Source organism: Larus michahellis, chromosome 1 (assembly GCF_964199755.1).
Source record: "Larus michahellis chromosome 1, bLarMic1.1, whole genome shotgun sequence".
Classification (NCBI taxonomy): Eukaryota; Metazoa; Chordata; class Aves; order Charadriiformes; family Laridae; genus Larus; species Larus michahellis.
The window spans coordinates 132,005,634-132,022,261 of NC_133896.1; the positions used below are offsets into that span (position 1 = coordinate 132,005,634).

The 16,628-nt window shown below is 35.4% G+C and overlaps 1 protein-coding gene across 8 annotated transcripts in view; it reads left to right on the forward strand.

Annotated features, from left to right (window-relative positions):
* Positions 1-16,628, forward strand: part of DMD (dystrophin) — a 1,292,219-nt gene that overhangs the window by 1,000,403 nt on the left and 275,188 nt on the right. For all 8 annotated transcript variants that reach the window (XM_074604145.1, XM_074604126.1, XM_074604154.1 and 5 more), the window contains one exon: positions 3,382-3,536. In XM_074604145.1, the coding sequence (XP_074460246.1) occupies positions 3,382-3,536 (155 nt within the window). The remainder of the gene's footprint in view (positions 1-3,381; positions 3,537-16,628) is intronic.

A 16,628-nucleotide genomic window follows, 5' to 3' on the forward strand; every position in this document is an offset into this window, starting at 1 on the left:
TACGTCCCCTGCTTTGATGGGACTCAAGAGACCAGGTATAGCTGGCATAGCCTGGAGGGTGAACTTTATGCCCTGAATTTGTGCATGAGTCTGAGGCTATCTTGCTTGCCTTTGCCTTCATCTTGCAGGGGGGTGACTTGCTAGGTACTCTTTTGCCACTCCCGGTGTACCAATATAGGATGAAGTACAGTCTCATGATTTGGTGGATTTTTATTATTCCCAGGCTGACAGCATACTGCTTTAATTTTAGTAAAACAATTTAATGTTATTGAATATGATGCAGACACTGAAATAGAATTCCTTGATTAAAAAAATAATTCTTTTAGTATATAAACAAAACATGCTATAGATATACAGAAAAAGTACAGAAAGATAGTCTGATTTTCCAAACTTGTGATATATGCACCTGGTCAGTGTAGGAATTTACATGCTCGGACAATTTACATGCTGTACAAACATATTGCTATATTTGAACTTCTATATGTCATTTATATTGTTCCACTGGGCAATCCTGGGATAGAAGAAAGCCCAACTCTAATTTCCTTACCTGTTTTTAATGAAGGATCCTTAATTACACAGACTTTCTTCCTAATAACATCAACTAGTGTCTCCTAACTAAAAATTAAAAATAAATTTATACCTAAGTAACCTGATAAATGCACAAAACTCAGCAAATTCCAGTGATGACACAGACAAAACATAGAGAATGCTTTAAAAACTGTCAAAATGAAATCAGTGAGGCATTTTCCTTTTAAAAAAAAATTGAATGTTTTCTTAAGTACCTAAAAGATAAATAAGACCTAAAAATATAAAAGGGAAAAGAGGAAAAGAAATAATGCCAAGAATTGAATTCTAAAGTATTCATTATAGTAATGTAAGGTAGGAGTTAATGGGCCTCTGGTAAGACAGACAGTTAAAACATTTATCACAGTACTTTGTTCTCGGTGTCTGCGCACAGAGCAAAGTTGAAGCAAGGCATGCACTCCTCAAAGTTGTTGAAAAATTCCATACCAATTTCCAATAAAGTAGAAAATACAAATTGTTTCTGTCGGCAAAGCTCTCTATATTCATCATTTCTTTCCTGAGTGATGATCTAGTGTTGTAATGTCAGGAAGTTAATGGATTAACGTTGAAGTTAATGGCAAGAACAACACTTTTGGAAATAGCCTTGTAATGGTTTTATTATAAAACGGGGTTTGGAAGGTTTTATAAGGTCACTTATATTCACACGGGACTGGGTAAAAAACGTATTTTCAAAGTAAAGTTTATAGGCCATTAATTTACAATACAGAAAAAATGTTATGGTAACTTTTCTAAGTAATGCAGTGAACAGTCATTTCTGCTCTGATTCTTTGACTGGAGAAAAGTATCTGTATGCATGCATAATTTTAAGCAAAGAGAAAGGCAGAGTATAGTAAAGAGGGATAGACCTAAATATAGAATATATACTTGATATAAAAGGTCTACAAAACTGAAATGATACTTACTCTATAATGTTTTTTGGGAAGGTGGTTTATCAATTTTATTATATGTGTGTAAATATTAACATTTATATATTTATTGTATATAATTCTGTCAGGGAAGGAGCTCAATGAGGAGACTATTTCCAAAACAACCAACTGCCTATATCTTCTCCAAAGGAACGGTTGTGGTTTTCTACAAAATTATCACCTTTCCTGACTACATCTCCATACTTAACACAGGGGAATGACTTAAAAAAATTCTTTAGGCAGCTTCAGCTCAAGTGAGCTTAATCATAAACACGTTCAGATGGTTTTTGGGAGGAGGAGTTGGTAGACTCCTCCTAATGTTTGGTTGGTAGAAATAGGATCCCTTGTTCAAAACAGATAATCAGGTTGCTGTTTTAGTACCTGAGATTATCTGCTGCACAGTAATTGGGTGATCTGCCCTCTCAGGAAGGAACACAGGAAAGAGAGGAAATACATGTTTTCAGTTTTAAATTATGGAGGGAACCTAGACATGTTGAAGCAGCTTTTTCACAGGTAAGAGTTTGGGGGAAAAATCAAAACCCCCACCTGGACTCTTTTCAAAGATCAATTATGTTTCAGTCCCAATCTTAACCAAAATCAATTTACAGACTTTCTGAGATGAAAACGTAACTGCACAAAACATTCAAAACGTAATTATTTTTACTTAGTATTTAGACTCTTTAATCAAGGATTACATATTTAAATTCACCTGTGTGCGGAGTATCCTTAGCTGAGTCAAAAAAAGTTTTCAAAAATAGCACTGTTTTGGGAGAATGAGGGGAGGGAACCCTATTTTTGTCTTCACAGACATTTCCGTATTTGTGTATTAAAACACAGCAATAAAGACGGTCACACTTTACTGTGTTTTTTTTTTTGTTGTTGTTGATAGCTTCTAATGTTTACATGCAACTTACTGTTTCTATTTACAAATACAAACTTTTTTTTCTACTTGCATTTTCCCTTTGATGGGCTAGTTGTAGTCTTTGCCTAGTACAAAAGTGCAAGTAGACCATCGATTATCTTTGCTCTTTCATTTTGTTACACATTATGGTTTAAATATGCAGCTTCAGTGCATTTATATGGAAATTTCCTCTGAGAAAAAGACTAACAGGAAAGATGAAAGATGCATGGAAGTTGTTTGCTGGCTGAATGAGTGTTCCAGGTTTCCTGGCTTGCTTCTGCAGTGAGACAGTTGGCCCGGGTGTAGAGGAGAAGAGAAAGAGGAGAGGAAAGGAGGCAGGGGCGGGCGGGGAAGGAATGGCCAAGATTAAAAAAGCTTAATACTAAGAAGCATAAATTAGCATTATAACAATTATTGATAGGTTTACCATTAGTATTTTGCTGTATTGCAGATTTAGTGCTGTTCCAGCAGATGGCACTAATTACATAAACAATTCACTAAAATAAATTTTTAAAAAAGTGAAAGTACAGGTCCAAATCTCAGTATTATTTCAGAGTATAAAAAAGAAAAATAGAACATATTATTTCACTATATTTTCTATTTCATTATAATTCAACATCACAAATAATGATAGTTTGCATAATACATAATAGTACATCAGTCTATTTGTGTCTCAGAAAAAAATAACCAACATTCTATTCAGTGTTTATCAATTTGAGCTGTCATGTTTTATCTAGCATTTAGGATTTTGTTGCTTGGTCCTCTCACAGATTAGAAGTAGTCCTATGGTCTTACGACTAAAGGAATTTAAACATTTTGAAAGACTCTGACCTTAGTTACCAGTACAGTAAATCTGAGGAAGTCCTTTTTCTTTTTTTTTTTTTGTTTATATTGATGCTATAAGTTGTTCGTTTCCTCCTCTAATAATCATACAATATGTGTAATCATTTTATGGTGATATGAGGTTTATTCTTTGTCTTTTTACTTCAGCAATTTTCAAAAGAAATACGACAATGGCAAATAAATGTAGATGTGGCAAATGACATGGCACTTAAGCTGCTCCGCGATTATTCAGCAGATGACACCAGAAAAGTAGAACTGATGACAGATAACATTAATGCGTCGTGGGCTGCCATTAATAAGAGGTAAGATATAAATTCTGCTATTAGATTTGTTGTTAAACTTCATTAACAGTCATTGTCCAACTTTGGTTGGAGATTATAGAAGATGTAACTTTTGAAAATGACATGATTATAGTGAGAAAGGAAAGAATGATGGCAACTCTTCTGTTATACTTTTTGGAAATGTGTCTTTGGAATGCCATTTAATTCTCTCAAACAAAATCTTGCCTCCTTGCCAATTTTCCTCTGCTGTAATCAGTTGCCAACTACTTTCAGTTGATAAGATATATTTTAAATATTTAAAATGAAGTGTATCATATTTCAATGTACTGTCTCCACCTCACAATCACTGTAGTGATTCTAAGTCATAAACTGAATCTGAAAATGACAGATATATCCTGTTGAAGCCACTTCAAAGTAGAAATGTTATCCTGTACCTTTGAAGGAAATCTCTAGTCAAGGAAGTTTTTATTAGATCCTTGATCACATTCTTGATTACATTTCACTCTTGCAATATTTGGTTTAGATACCAGTTCCTTACTAAAAGCAATTTTTGCAGCTTGCCACAACATTGTGAATCATCCAATACACCATCTATAAGATCAGAACATATTGCAGAATAAAAATTACTTTCTTTGTAGTAGTAAAAGAGTTTTAAATCATTGCACATTAGATATGTAAAAATTAAATCAGAGTTGTTTTAATCGGTATCTTGAATTAAGTTTTATAGCTTATAACTGAAACTAGAACTGAATTAGATCTTAATATGTTTTTAATTAAAGTCTATGAACAAGGGCACAAAAGTCAGTTTAGTTAAATATACAATAAATTCAGGAGATCTTCTTGCATAATGGAAGTTACTTAAATCACTGATGACTACAGAAATTTATTCCCACTCTTTGTTTAATCTTTTTATGAAGTTGATATTCATATGAATGAGTCACTTTAACAGCATTTTTTCTGACACAGACTTGCCACTGACTTAAAATCCTGTTCAAATGAGAGATGTTATTGATGCCCACTAAAAGAAAGCCACATAGTTCTTTGAAAGCTTTTTTTTTTTAACAAGAGCAACAACTAAACTGAGAAATTAGTATAAAGATTCAGTTAATATCTACTTGCATTTCTCCTGTTACAGTAGTAGCCATTTTAGCTTTCTTAGTAGTAGCTGTATTTTAAAGAAAAAATGTTTTGCTCTCTGTGGTCTGAGAGGGGACTGGGGGGAAGCATCTGTTTCTGGATGAGAAAGGCTGGGTGTCTAATGCTCAAAACTGTTCCTCATGAATAGGTAAAATTAGTAACTCAAAAGGGTTAGATGGGAGAACCGAAGGAAATTGCTTTTGTCTGTATGTAGAACTACAGCCCCCATTTGTTGAGATGTCTTTGGAATCCTGCAGTCCAGGATATGTCTATAGCTGCTGCAGATGCTCAGGTAGCAATTGTAGCTAAGAGTGCATCTTTAAATGCGTTAATACTTCAAGCACAAACCCACGTGTGTCTAATGTTGCCTAAGTGTGAGAATTGCCATTGTTGCATGGACTCAGCCAAGTATTAGGCTAACATAGAGTACAAATTCTTCAAGACACTCCTTGTAAGCTTCTACAAAACCCACAGGCTTGTTCACAGCTTATGTGTTAGATGAATTACTGTGATAGATACTTTATGTGTTAGAAGAGAGCTGTTTAGGGGACTGAGTTGATGTTTCCCATTAAGTACAAAAGGATAGGATTAACCTTGAACAGCTAACTGTAAAACTAGAATTTCCTGGTTTTTTTATTGTATGACTTTACCACCTTTCTAATATTTTTCTAATTCATTGTTTTGTATATGATATCAGTAAGACATCTCATGATTAGGGAACTCCAAAAAGCAGGATGCTGCAAACAGTAGTTTATAAGCTTCTCTAAGAGTTGTATCACATTTCTATCTGTCTTTTGTAAGACATTGATAAATATGGATGTACTAAGGCATCAAATCAGCAAAAGGCTTGTACTTCGAAGATTTTCTGTACCTGTATATTTTTCATGTTTGTTTGAAGCAGTAGCCAGGCCTTTTCCACACAGAGCAGCTCCTGAGTGAGGTCTTGAAAGAACCTCCTAGATTTCTTTTGTTAAGCAGCTCTGTGGAAAGAGAGGATGGAGTCCATGGGCCTTTGGATGATTTAAATGCCAACTTGTTCTGGGTTTTGGGGGTTTTTTTTGTTTTGTTTTTCCCTCCGTCTAAGCTTCAGCTTTCAGTTTATTGCACCGAGCAAAACAAATTGGTTTTTTATGGCTTTAGAGATCTTTTGAATCGTAAAAGAATATTTACTCAGTGGAAAGGAAACACATGAATTGTTTGTCACAGGTTTCAAGAAAGGTTAGTTCTTCACTGAGATGCATATGCAATTATTTCCAATATATCCATTTCCGATATTCCGAACACGAGTAAGTAGTGCTCTGGTGACTCAGTGACCTCGCAGTGGTGTAGAAATATATTCCAAATAATGGTCTTGACCATTTCTCCAGTATTTTAGAAATAGTTTTATCACTGTTTATACATATCTTGAGTGCCAAGAGGAAACATTCTGCTAAAGATTTTGGTTTCTTCTCCCTACATGCCTAATTTAAATGGCCTAATTATTTTGTGAATGTTTTCTTTTAAAAAGAAAAATTGAGTGGCTTGCATTGGTTTGAACTGGTTTTCCTCTAACCTGCCATTAATATCAGAATTGTTTGCCAGTGTAAAAAATCTGAAACCTTGTTTTCCATGAACCAGATTAGTAAAACAACAGTCAGGCAAGCCGCAGTAAAATTCCACTCTGCCTGTTGGTAATAGTTCAGCCAAAGCAAGTACTTCAGTCATTAAGGCAACATCTGCCAGCTTGTGTTTTGTTTTGCTTAAGTAGATTTGCAGCTGATTGCTGTGTGTTTACCCTTTGCCTTACTGTTCTGTTTTATAACATTGAACTATATCAAATAACATTCTAACTCCTCGGTGAGTGCTTGATGGGTGCTTCACTTTTTTCACTCACCACTTTTTAATTATTTTTTTGTTGTTGATATTGCAAAGATACACTAAAAAGCACATGAACTGATCAGTTGTGCAAAAGCCAGAGTGACTTGTAAACAGGTCTCTTCCTCTGCTCTTTAGAAGCTTTGACTTTCCAAGAATTAACTGTATTATTTAAGCTGAGGCAATTAAGGAGAAAGTGATTTGTATTGCTTGTATTAACAAAAATAAATCCAACAGATGAACTAAAGTGTTCTCAAGAGAAAAAGATACAATGAAGGAAGCAACCATTAGAAATTTACTACATATAAAAAGGTTTGTTATAGTAGTATTATGTTACTCCCTCCTTTTGTAGGCACTCATATTTTATGTGAGTTATTATATAAACCATAAACGCTTGCTTCAATTTGTTCCTTTCCTGGGAATTCACCAATTGTGTTTAAATTTCACTAACTTAAATATTAAGCTAAGAAGGGACTTAGATCTTTCTTAGTGGAGCATATATTATTATGATAATTACGTAACGTACTCCAACCCATCACTGTCTAATAGACATCTTGGAATATATGCGTTGTCCACCAGTTCCTATACTCAAGTTCAATGGGACTCGGGCTGCATAGTAGGTGTTAAGAGCTTTCGCTGCTCAAGATGCATTTTTAGCTCCTGAACAAGATACAGGACCAATACATCAGTCAGAACATACAAAGTAACTTTTTTTTCCCCCCCACTACAGGGTATGGGCAGTGCAGAAACAATATATAATTAGATTTATGTTGTTGTTATTTAAGTTGTAAGGACTTAGAGAGGGAGTGGCAAGAATTTGAGTTTTTAGGCAACCTGTTTGAAAGATCTGAGATACCACCTCCCATATTTATCTAAGAATGGTGTTAATTCTCTAATGCAGATGGTTGTACAAACACCTTAATTTTGCATGTCAGCTGGACAGTATGAAATGCAAATGGCCAAACAGACTAAGGACATAAACAGTACAAAAGAATGATGCACATCTGTTTCCTATGTAAATGCATAATATAACAGTAATTTTAAGTGTGAAAAAGGTCATAATCTCATTTTGGTCTTTGAGGAGAAAACCTTTTCCTTATCACTGGTTGCTTGTTATAAAAATACAATTGTTAGAATGTAAACTTTATCTGTACATAACATTTGTAAGTATAATTATATTGCCTGCACAGAAAGAGCTTGACCATTCTGCTGGAGACAGGTTTTCTTAATATACTGTACCCGTCCTAATACTACTTTCCTTTATGGCACTTGTGAAAGTAATCACATTTGCGTTACAATTTGATTGCTTTCTGTGTGACAAAAACTGCATTTACACATCAGCAATAGCCAGCAGTATGAAGTGTGTTAAGTTATACTCAAGATTCATAGTTGGGTTCAGTAGCTAGACCTTTCTGGAAGCCATCTCTGAAGAGCTTATTTGGTCATTTAAGGCTTGGACTGATGAAGTGAAGAAGGAAAGAATTCACAATATGTTTACGTTAAAGAACATTCCCATCTTCTAGGTTCTCCCAACCAAACTCAGCCTTTTCCTTTCCAATCTTCTGTTGCTTTGAAGGTTGGTCTGCATTCCTAAAATTGGTATAATTCCATGTGTATGAACAGCTATTATAGTTCTTTGTGCAGGCACACTTTATTTGAGCACAGTGAAACGACTAAATTAAAGATGTGAGTGGCCATGGGAACCTTGTTTATATGGGAAGCTTGTTTACATGTCTGTGCCTGCAGTTGTTGTCCTGGCTACAGAGCCACATTCGTGTGGGTGTGAGCAAGAAATCATTGCAAATGTAAGACTTCAGATGAAGATGACAAGGGTCAAATGTAATTTTCTGATGTAATTTTTTAATTTTTTTCCCAAAGAAACCACAGTATGATGATTTTTATTTTTATCACATGTCGGTGATTCATTGATTGTTCTTTGAAATAATTTTGCCAGGCTCAAGAAAGTAGATATGTAGCATGACTACTTTTTACAAGCAATATGCCACGCTGAAGCTTGTTATTTACACCAGCTTAACAATAGGTACTAATTTAAAATTGTAAAGGCTGCTGGAAAACATTGCAATTGTAGGGCAATTATTTTGTTTTGAGAGATGTTGGTAATACACTTATCTTAGTTGCCTCAATTATTTAAAAAAATAAATTTTCAGTTTAGGTGTTTGCCACATGCTATCTTTGAAAACTTTGCTTGGTTTTAATTCTATAAGGATTTTAAGTACCTTTACTTAGTAGAACTATTTATGTTGAATGACAGTGAGTCTCTACAGTATCAGGTATCACACCCAAAATTATGTTAAGGAGCAAATAATTTTATAAGTCAGCATGTTTTTCTGAAGAACTAATGTAGCTCTGTTGCCTATTCTTTTGAATGGGAGGAGAAACAAAGTTTTCAAAAAAGCATTTAATCCAGAGCTCTTCCGGAAAGTCTGAATTTGATATGGGCTCCTAATGTCTTTCCCATTAAAGGGTAAAAGAACCCTTTAATTTTCATGAAACTAATTTGTCTCACTTCGTCAGTACAGCACTCCATGCTTCTCAGAAGTTACTCTCCAGCAGAGTTAGTAACGTTGGCAAACTCTAAAGAAAAACTCTTTACTAACTGCTTGTGATGCAAGAATGTTAGGGCTTTTGTGTTTAAAATGTTGGTATCTTTGAAGTTTCCTAAGAGTTGTTTTTAGATAAAAGATTAAAGTAATTTTTGTTTTCTTTGTTCCATTCTGTTGCTATTGTTTTAAACAAAAAAGTGCACCCTCAAAAAAGAACTATAAAAAGGGCGTGAATACCACTCTCTCAAGGTTTAGATGCTCTGAGTTTAATTTGAGATATTTGTTGTTTCATGTTTTACTTGTTGAAATAGCATCCCTCAACACATCTATATTAAAAAGTACACTTAAAATGCCATTTAGGGGAGAGGGTTTGTTTTATGATGATAGATTAAAGATAGGTTACCTATTTAAATGACATTCTATAAACTGCTTAACTCTCAAACAAATGTTTGAGTGCAAAAAGTAATCTCAGTCTTATCAGCAATGACATCAGTTAATATTGCTTTGTTATTTCTTCTTTGTAGTGCCCCTAAGAATGATGAAATTTCAGTCACATAAAGGAAAAAAAGCTATAAAGACATAAATAAAAATGCCAGATGAAGCTGTTATAAATAGGAGATCTTGAAAGTAATCTTAGCTGCTTGTATTCTAGTTTTCACCTTTGTTCCCCATTCACCTGACTGTGCTTTTTGTGGAGTACTGACACCAGTATGTGGGTCCAAGATGAGAAGTCAACTGAGGGTACTGAATATTTCTGGTGTACTTTGTGAGAGGATAGTGTTGGATATGCAGTGCTTTCAAAATGCTGGTAGGATGAGGTGAAAAAGGCATGTTACCCAGAATATGATGTGATTCATCATTTCCACCTTTGTGAACATATTCTTGTGATTTTTGAGAAGCTCTTTTTAGGATTAAAAAAAGGAAAAAGTTCTTGGGTTATTTCAGGAGAAGGTAGCATCAGTAATACAGCACTCAACTGAAAGAATCTTTGGATCCTTGTGACTTCAGGGACATGTTTCTTTAAACTCTTAATATCAGTGTGAATAAACTTAATGTTTCCGCCACTTGAACAGATACACCTATAGGCTTTGGAAGGAAGTGACCTCTGTCACTTCCAGAAAGTCAATAGATCATCTGTAGGTCTGCTAAGTCTTCCTATGGACAAACAGAAATGACCTCAAAGTATTGTTGCTCTTAAATTAATTGGTTTTTTTCAACTTGTCTGTCCCACAAGTGGCTTGCTGAGGTTTTTTAGACACCACGAATTCAGCTGAATGATAGTTTAGTGGTTTCGATTGTTAACTGCAATCTAATGGTAATGATTTCATTGTAGACAATGACAGCACTGGCATTTTGCGAAGAGGCCTTAAGCTTCAGATACCAAGAGCAAATTAATAATTAAAACTAAGCAGGAAAAGTGAAAGTGGGACGTCTAGAAGACTATTACTTACTGCTCAGACAGTTGCTATTTCCATTTTTTTCTCATTCTTATCTTATATTTTGGTCTTCAGCGAAATAGAATTCTGCTGCTTTGTTCATATTTACTGTGTGTTAAATGCTGTTTATTCCTTTCTGATGAAAATGAGAACAGTTCTCGTGTTAGAGTGAAATCAAACTGGACAAAATCATTAAATAGCTTATGGCCTAGAGTTCTAAAGGGGGAGTAGTTTCATGAACTAACTTGAATCATAATCATCTCTTAATATGGACATTTCAAAGAAACACTCTGTTGTGGTTTAACTCCACCTGGCAACTAAGCGCCACGCAGCCGCTCGCTCACTCCTCCCACGGTGGGATGGGGGAGAGAATCAAAAAAAGTAAAAGTGAGAAAACTCGTGGATTGAGCTAAAGACAGTTTAATAGGTAAAACAAAAGCCACGCACACAAGCAAAGCAAAACAAGGAATTCATTCACTACTTCCCATCAGCAGGCAGGTGTTTGGACATGTCCAGGAAAGCAGAGCTCCATCATATGTTATGGTGACTTGGGAAGACAAAACACCGTAACTCTGAACGTCCCCCTCTTCCTTCTTCTTCCACCAGCTTTTATTCCTGAGCATGACGTCACGCGGTATGGAATAGCCCTTTGGGCAGTTTGGGTCAGCTGTCCTGGCTGTGTCTGCTCCCAGATTCTTGTGTACCCTCAGCCTACTCGCAGTGTGAAGAGCAGAAAAAGCCTTGATCATGTGTAAGCACTGCTCAGCAGTAACTAAAACATCCCTACATTATCAACACTGCTTTCAGCACAAATCTGAAACATAGCCCCATACAAGCTAGTGTGAAGAAAATTATCCCAGCCAAACCCACTACACAATCCACTTGAGAAACCTCACTCTTTTGCATCCACAGGAGGTGCAGGAGGAGCAAGGTGCTAAGGAAGACATAAGTAACCTCATTTTGTGAGAGAAAGAACAGAAGTGTCAATTTTTCTTCTTACTCCATTAGAAGATTAAGACAAATGTGTTCTTTTTCTTAAAGGTGAGATTTTCTGAAGTAATTAGAGAGTTTTAGTCTCTATTTGAACAAGAACAGAAGCTAACGCTCTGTGCCCTGAAAGTCCAACCTTAACTCTATTTCTTATTAGTCTGCAGATAAATTAACAAACTGTAGCAAACTGATTATTGCTCTCATCCAAAGCTTATTGCAAGAAATAAATGTCTTTCCTGTCCCCTCAATAGACTTCTTATCAAGCTTCATCTCCTTTAAAACAAACAACTGAATAGAAATTAATAAAGCTGATGAACCAGCAGAATGTCGGAACAAAGAAATTTGACCTTAGTTGTCATTTTTTGTTTGCATTATTATTCTTGTGATAGCCTTGTTTTGTTTTCCCCAGTGTTTTCTATGGATTACTTTTTTTATTACAGCATTTCCTTGCTATTGCAAGCTTTGGTGCTTCATGACTGTTTAGCTTCTGATCAGCTGCTGTGCAGGCAGTGTAAGCTTCCCCCTCACTGGCTTGTCAGTCACGCTTGAAACTGAGAGGATAATTCAGTCTGCCTATTAAATTTTTAGTCTCTCTTTGGAAGTTACCGCCAATTTGACAACAGTGGTGCTTGCCTTTTGTCTGTGGCTGTGTTTTAACTGTGAACGAAATTTTGACTGCACGTTGTTTTTATATAAACTCAAAAAAAAATCTGACAGATGATAATGAGTCTTTATCATTCTGGGTGGGGATCGGTGGCACGGGAGACTGATGGTTGTGGCTCTTATTGACCGAGGCAGAGACCCGTGGAAGTGGCAATACTGAGGGCAGATGGGAAAGCAACAGAATTAGCAATGTAATTTTCCTGCATGTCCTAAAATAGGGGTGGTGAGAAATCATTGAGGAAAGGTGAGATTAAACTGGTAAATCTTAAGGACAGGGCTTTTAAGTTGTATCTGATACAGGTACATAAGAAGGGGAAACAGTAAGTAAGCAAGGAATTTGTGAAAAGGATAAGATCAGTATGTTCATGTTGCTTAGCATCCAGTATCAATCACATCTTGACCAATACCCCAAATTTAACTGTACTGTGCTACATTTCTGACAAATTTAAAAAATGCTGAGCTCTTCCCCAGCTACTAAGCATTACATCTACCGCAAACTATAAGAAATATTATCTCCTTCAAATGATAAGAAATAATAGCTCTTGGAATTATCACTCTAGCTGGCAGATCTGCAGATTATTCCTTTGTACCAGTTACATAATCAGTTATGTATCTGATACGTATCTGCTTAATCACAATAGTGCCTTATGGCAATGAATTACACAGGTCCACTTTTTGTTGGCAAAGAAAGAAAAAAAAAGTACTATTTTTATCTGTTTAAAATGTGCTACATATTTTTGAGATTCCATTTGTTCACTTGACACTGTATATATGGTAAAAACAAACTTCTTGGAATTACCTAAAGTACCAAGCTTGCAACACCCATTTCCCACTTTCTGGATTTTATCTTACTAGTATGTTTTCTTTTTTATTTTCCTTATTTTCTTTTTAATTTTCCTTATTTTCTTTTTCTTGTTTTCTTTCCAGTTATTTATATACTTCCTTATTTTTTAATACTGTCAAGTTAGACTTGATTCCAATTTAGTGGGTTTTTTTTTTTTTTTAAATCTAACTTGGATGCATTTTCTGTACCCCACAACATGACTTACATATGCTGATTTTGGTCATTTTTTTGTTTTAAAATTTGAAAGAGATGCTGCTGTTTTTTATCAGTAATGGTAAACAGTTCAGAAATTTCCATGAGTTCTTGGTGCTTATAGCATGTCTGAGGTTGATATTTCAGCTTTGTTAATTAATTACTAATAATGTCTATTACTCTATTATGAAGCATATATCTTCACTGATTACAAAACGGTAGATTGACGGTAGTTGACTTGTAAGTTTTGCAGTGTGGTTTTACCCCAAGGTCCAGGAGGCAATTCTTCCAGGGCTGTTCTCTCGCTTTGCTCTTGTGGGAACAACAGCGGAGTAGATTTGTTCAAAGAAGGTGGCATTAAGAATCCATAGTTCAGATCTGCCTTTGGTGACATCCCTCCTTTTATACTGTGCTGTCCCCTTGGAGCTCTGGACACTTGTCACTGTTACTTTTTTTCATGTTGGGGAAAATAAAAGTAGAAGCATGGAACATTTTTATTAAATTTTGCTTTAGCTAAATTGGTTTTCACATCATGTCCCTGCTTTAGTTATTTTATGTGTGATGTTTCTCTCCTTTGTGCTGGTTGGGATGAGACACCCAAGCCAGACCCAAGCCAGCATCAGGAGAGTGAGTTAAAGATGGACATAATATTTATTCCTTTTTTTCTTTTTTTTTTTTTTTTTTTTTACTAGTAATCTTTCAGATGCTAGTATGTATTGACATCTCCATTAAGCTGTTGGTCTTGATTTTGAATACTAAATTCCTTCAAAGCTACAGCTAGTTCAGAACCCATCAGTGTGTATGCTGAGGTTAAATATTCCTTGTAGTGTCTGGTATTTTGGACACATCTATATTGAATCTTTCTGCTATCACATTCCTGATGATTTGTTCCATTTGGTATTATTCACAGTTCTTCCTGGGTTTGACTAACCTAAATAAATTTGCCATCTTGCTCTTCATGCACTTTTCCAAGTGGTTAATTAATGCACTGAGTAGCATCTAGTGCTGCTCCCTTAGGAAGGACTCTTAATGCTCAGGGTTGAATGTTACGTACATTGACTACATTATATGTTCATAATCTCAGTTTTGTTTCATTCCAGAAGTTTCTGTAACGAAACCTTGCATCCTTGTTATGGTTCCTAAAAAGCTCCTTGTATATGAGCTTAACTTGTGGATAATAAATAGATTATATTGCTTTATTGTTAGTTTTCATCTTTTGTTTCAATTAATTCTAAGAAGTTGGCAAATGTATTTTCTCAGAGATTTTTATTGATCCATAATACACTTATTAAAGCGATGTAGAATGATATTTACACGTGAAAGGGGAAATCTTCAATATCCATTCCCAATAGAGGGCTTCATTTCTGTTTCTGATTGAAACATAACACTTTAGTACTTATGTATAGATGTATATAGTCTTTATAGGGGGTTTCTCCTTCTTAGATATATATTTGTTTGGGTACAGCCTGATTGTGGAGGGGCAACACTTAGCTAGTCATAAATACTAAAGATTGTTGAACATAATTACACGTTCATGTGGTGTCATCAGCAGTTTACTACATGTATAACGTGCTTAGCTTGGACGGGGTCAAATGAACTAGTCAAATTTACTAGAATAATGTCACTACTTGGTATTTGGGACTACTAAAATTAGCAAAGTAAATAAGCTGCTCTTGTTCAGATTGTCATTCTGAATAAACGGCAGCACATTAAACAGTCATATAGAGATCAGATTTGAACGTACAGTTGTCATTAAAAATATTTAGCAATTTCACATAATTGAGACAAACTATATTGCATGTATTGGATAGCAGGTGACGGCCTTTTTTTAGATCAGAAGTACAGATAATCAAGAAAGACAGAAGTTAATATAAGAAATCAAAATAGCACATAAATATATTAAAGACCTATAAAAACAATGTGTCATGGTAATGACATGTGGATTTAAAAAAAGCTGTTTTTTTCCTTGACTGTTCAATATTTTTATGCTTTAGATGAAGAGAAATTGTACAGTATATATAAATCACTCAGTAAAGCATGGAAATTGAGAGATCTGTGGCTACTGCAAAACATGGAATTTTTGAGAAAGACTATTCTAATACTGCTTTTCTGCATAATATTTTTATGAATAATTTATATGTAGTCTCGTGCATGTACCTCGCACTGCAAGAGTAGAATGAAGTGGAGATCAAGAAAGTAATGCTAGTTTTCCTTTTTTTTTTTTTCCCTAATGCACGTATACATTTACTTGTTTGCATTTTTAATAGGAAGGTTAACGAGTTGTCTGTAGTCCACTCATGCATATGTAGTAAATGTGTTCATAGCAATTGCAACACAAGGCAAGCATCTCCAGTGTTTATTTGAGGTTAAGAATGTTAAAAGTTTTTCTGTTTTGCTTTCTTATGATTCTTCTGAGAGAACCTGTCTCTGGTTTTTAGTGTTTTGCATTATTTTTTCTCCCATAAACTCTTAACATAATTGTTCTAATCTAATTTCTAGGAATCCTTTGTAGTACTAGAATATAGCTTGAAAAATTAAGATGACTACCATCTGAAAAATGTAATATCCAAGCCAAATAATGGGACATTGTCTGCATGATCTGCATCAATACCACCCCTTGTTAGTTATTTTCTTGCAGTTTCCACTGTGGATATAGATTGGGTTTCACATCTGCAGTCAACTTTATGCATACAGGTCTCTAATAAAATGGAAACTTTTCCCTCTCAAGCTTTTTGTGTTGTTCTTATATACCTTGTTAGAAAACCTGAGCCATGACTTCTCTGAAAAAAGAGGAAAACATGAAACAGAGAATCACTTAGTGATTTGGATATTTTTGTAGGAAATCATAATGTAATGCTATAGTGACAGTGTAACAGAGCTCAATACCAGATCTTATGGGATAGGAAAATGATTTTTATTTTAAACAATTTCACATACCCATGTACTCTTGGATGTGTTTGTCCCAGCAGTCTGTGTGGCATTTAGGCACCAAGGTGTTTGTATCTAAGTGTTTCATCCATAGGAGTTTCATGGGATAACACAGAGCACAGAGGACATCACCTAATGATTTGTCATCACGTCCCCTGTGTTCTTCTTAGGTGGTCAACAGTGTGCTGGGTTTTTGGGATGTTCCTTCTGTGAACCTGGGTAAATGGCACTTAATGACGCTATGAAATATGACCCATTTTGTTTGCTGGCTTACGCCTTTTTGAAATGAAGGGTCTGAGCAAACTGGGCATGTCTATGGGTACTGATGGGGTGCCCCCATGACTCTGGAGGGTGCAAAGAGGACAGAGCCAGGCTGTTTCCAGTGGTGCCCAGTGACAGAACAAGAGGTGATGGGCACAAACTGAAATGCAGGAGGTTCTCTCTGAATATCAGGAAACACTTTTTGACTGTGAGCGCTGGCACAGACTGCCCGGGGAGGCTGTGG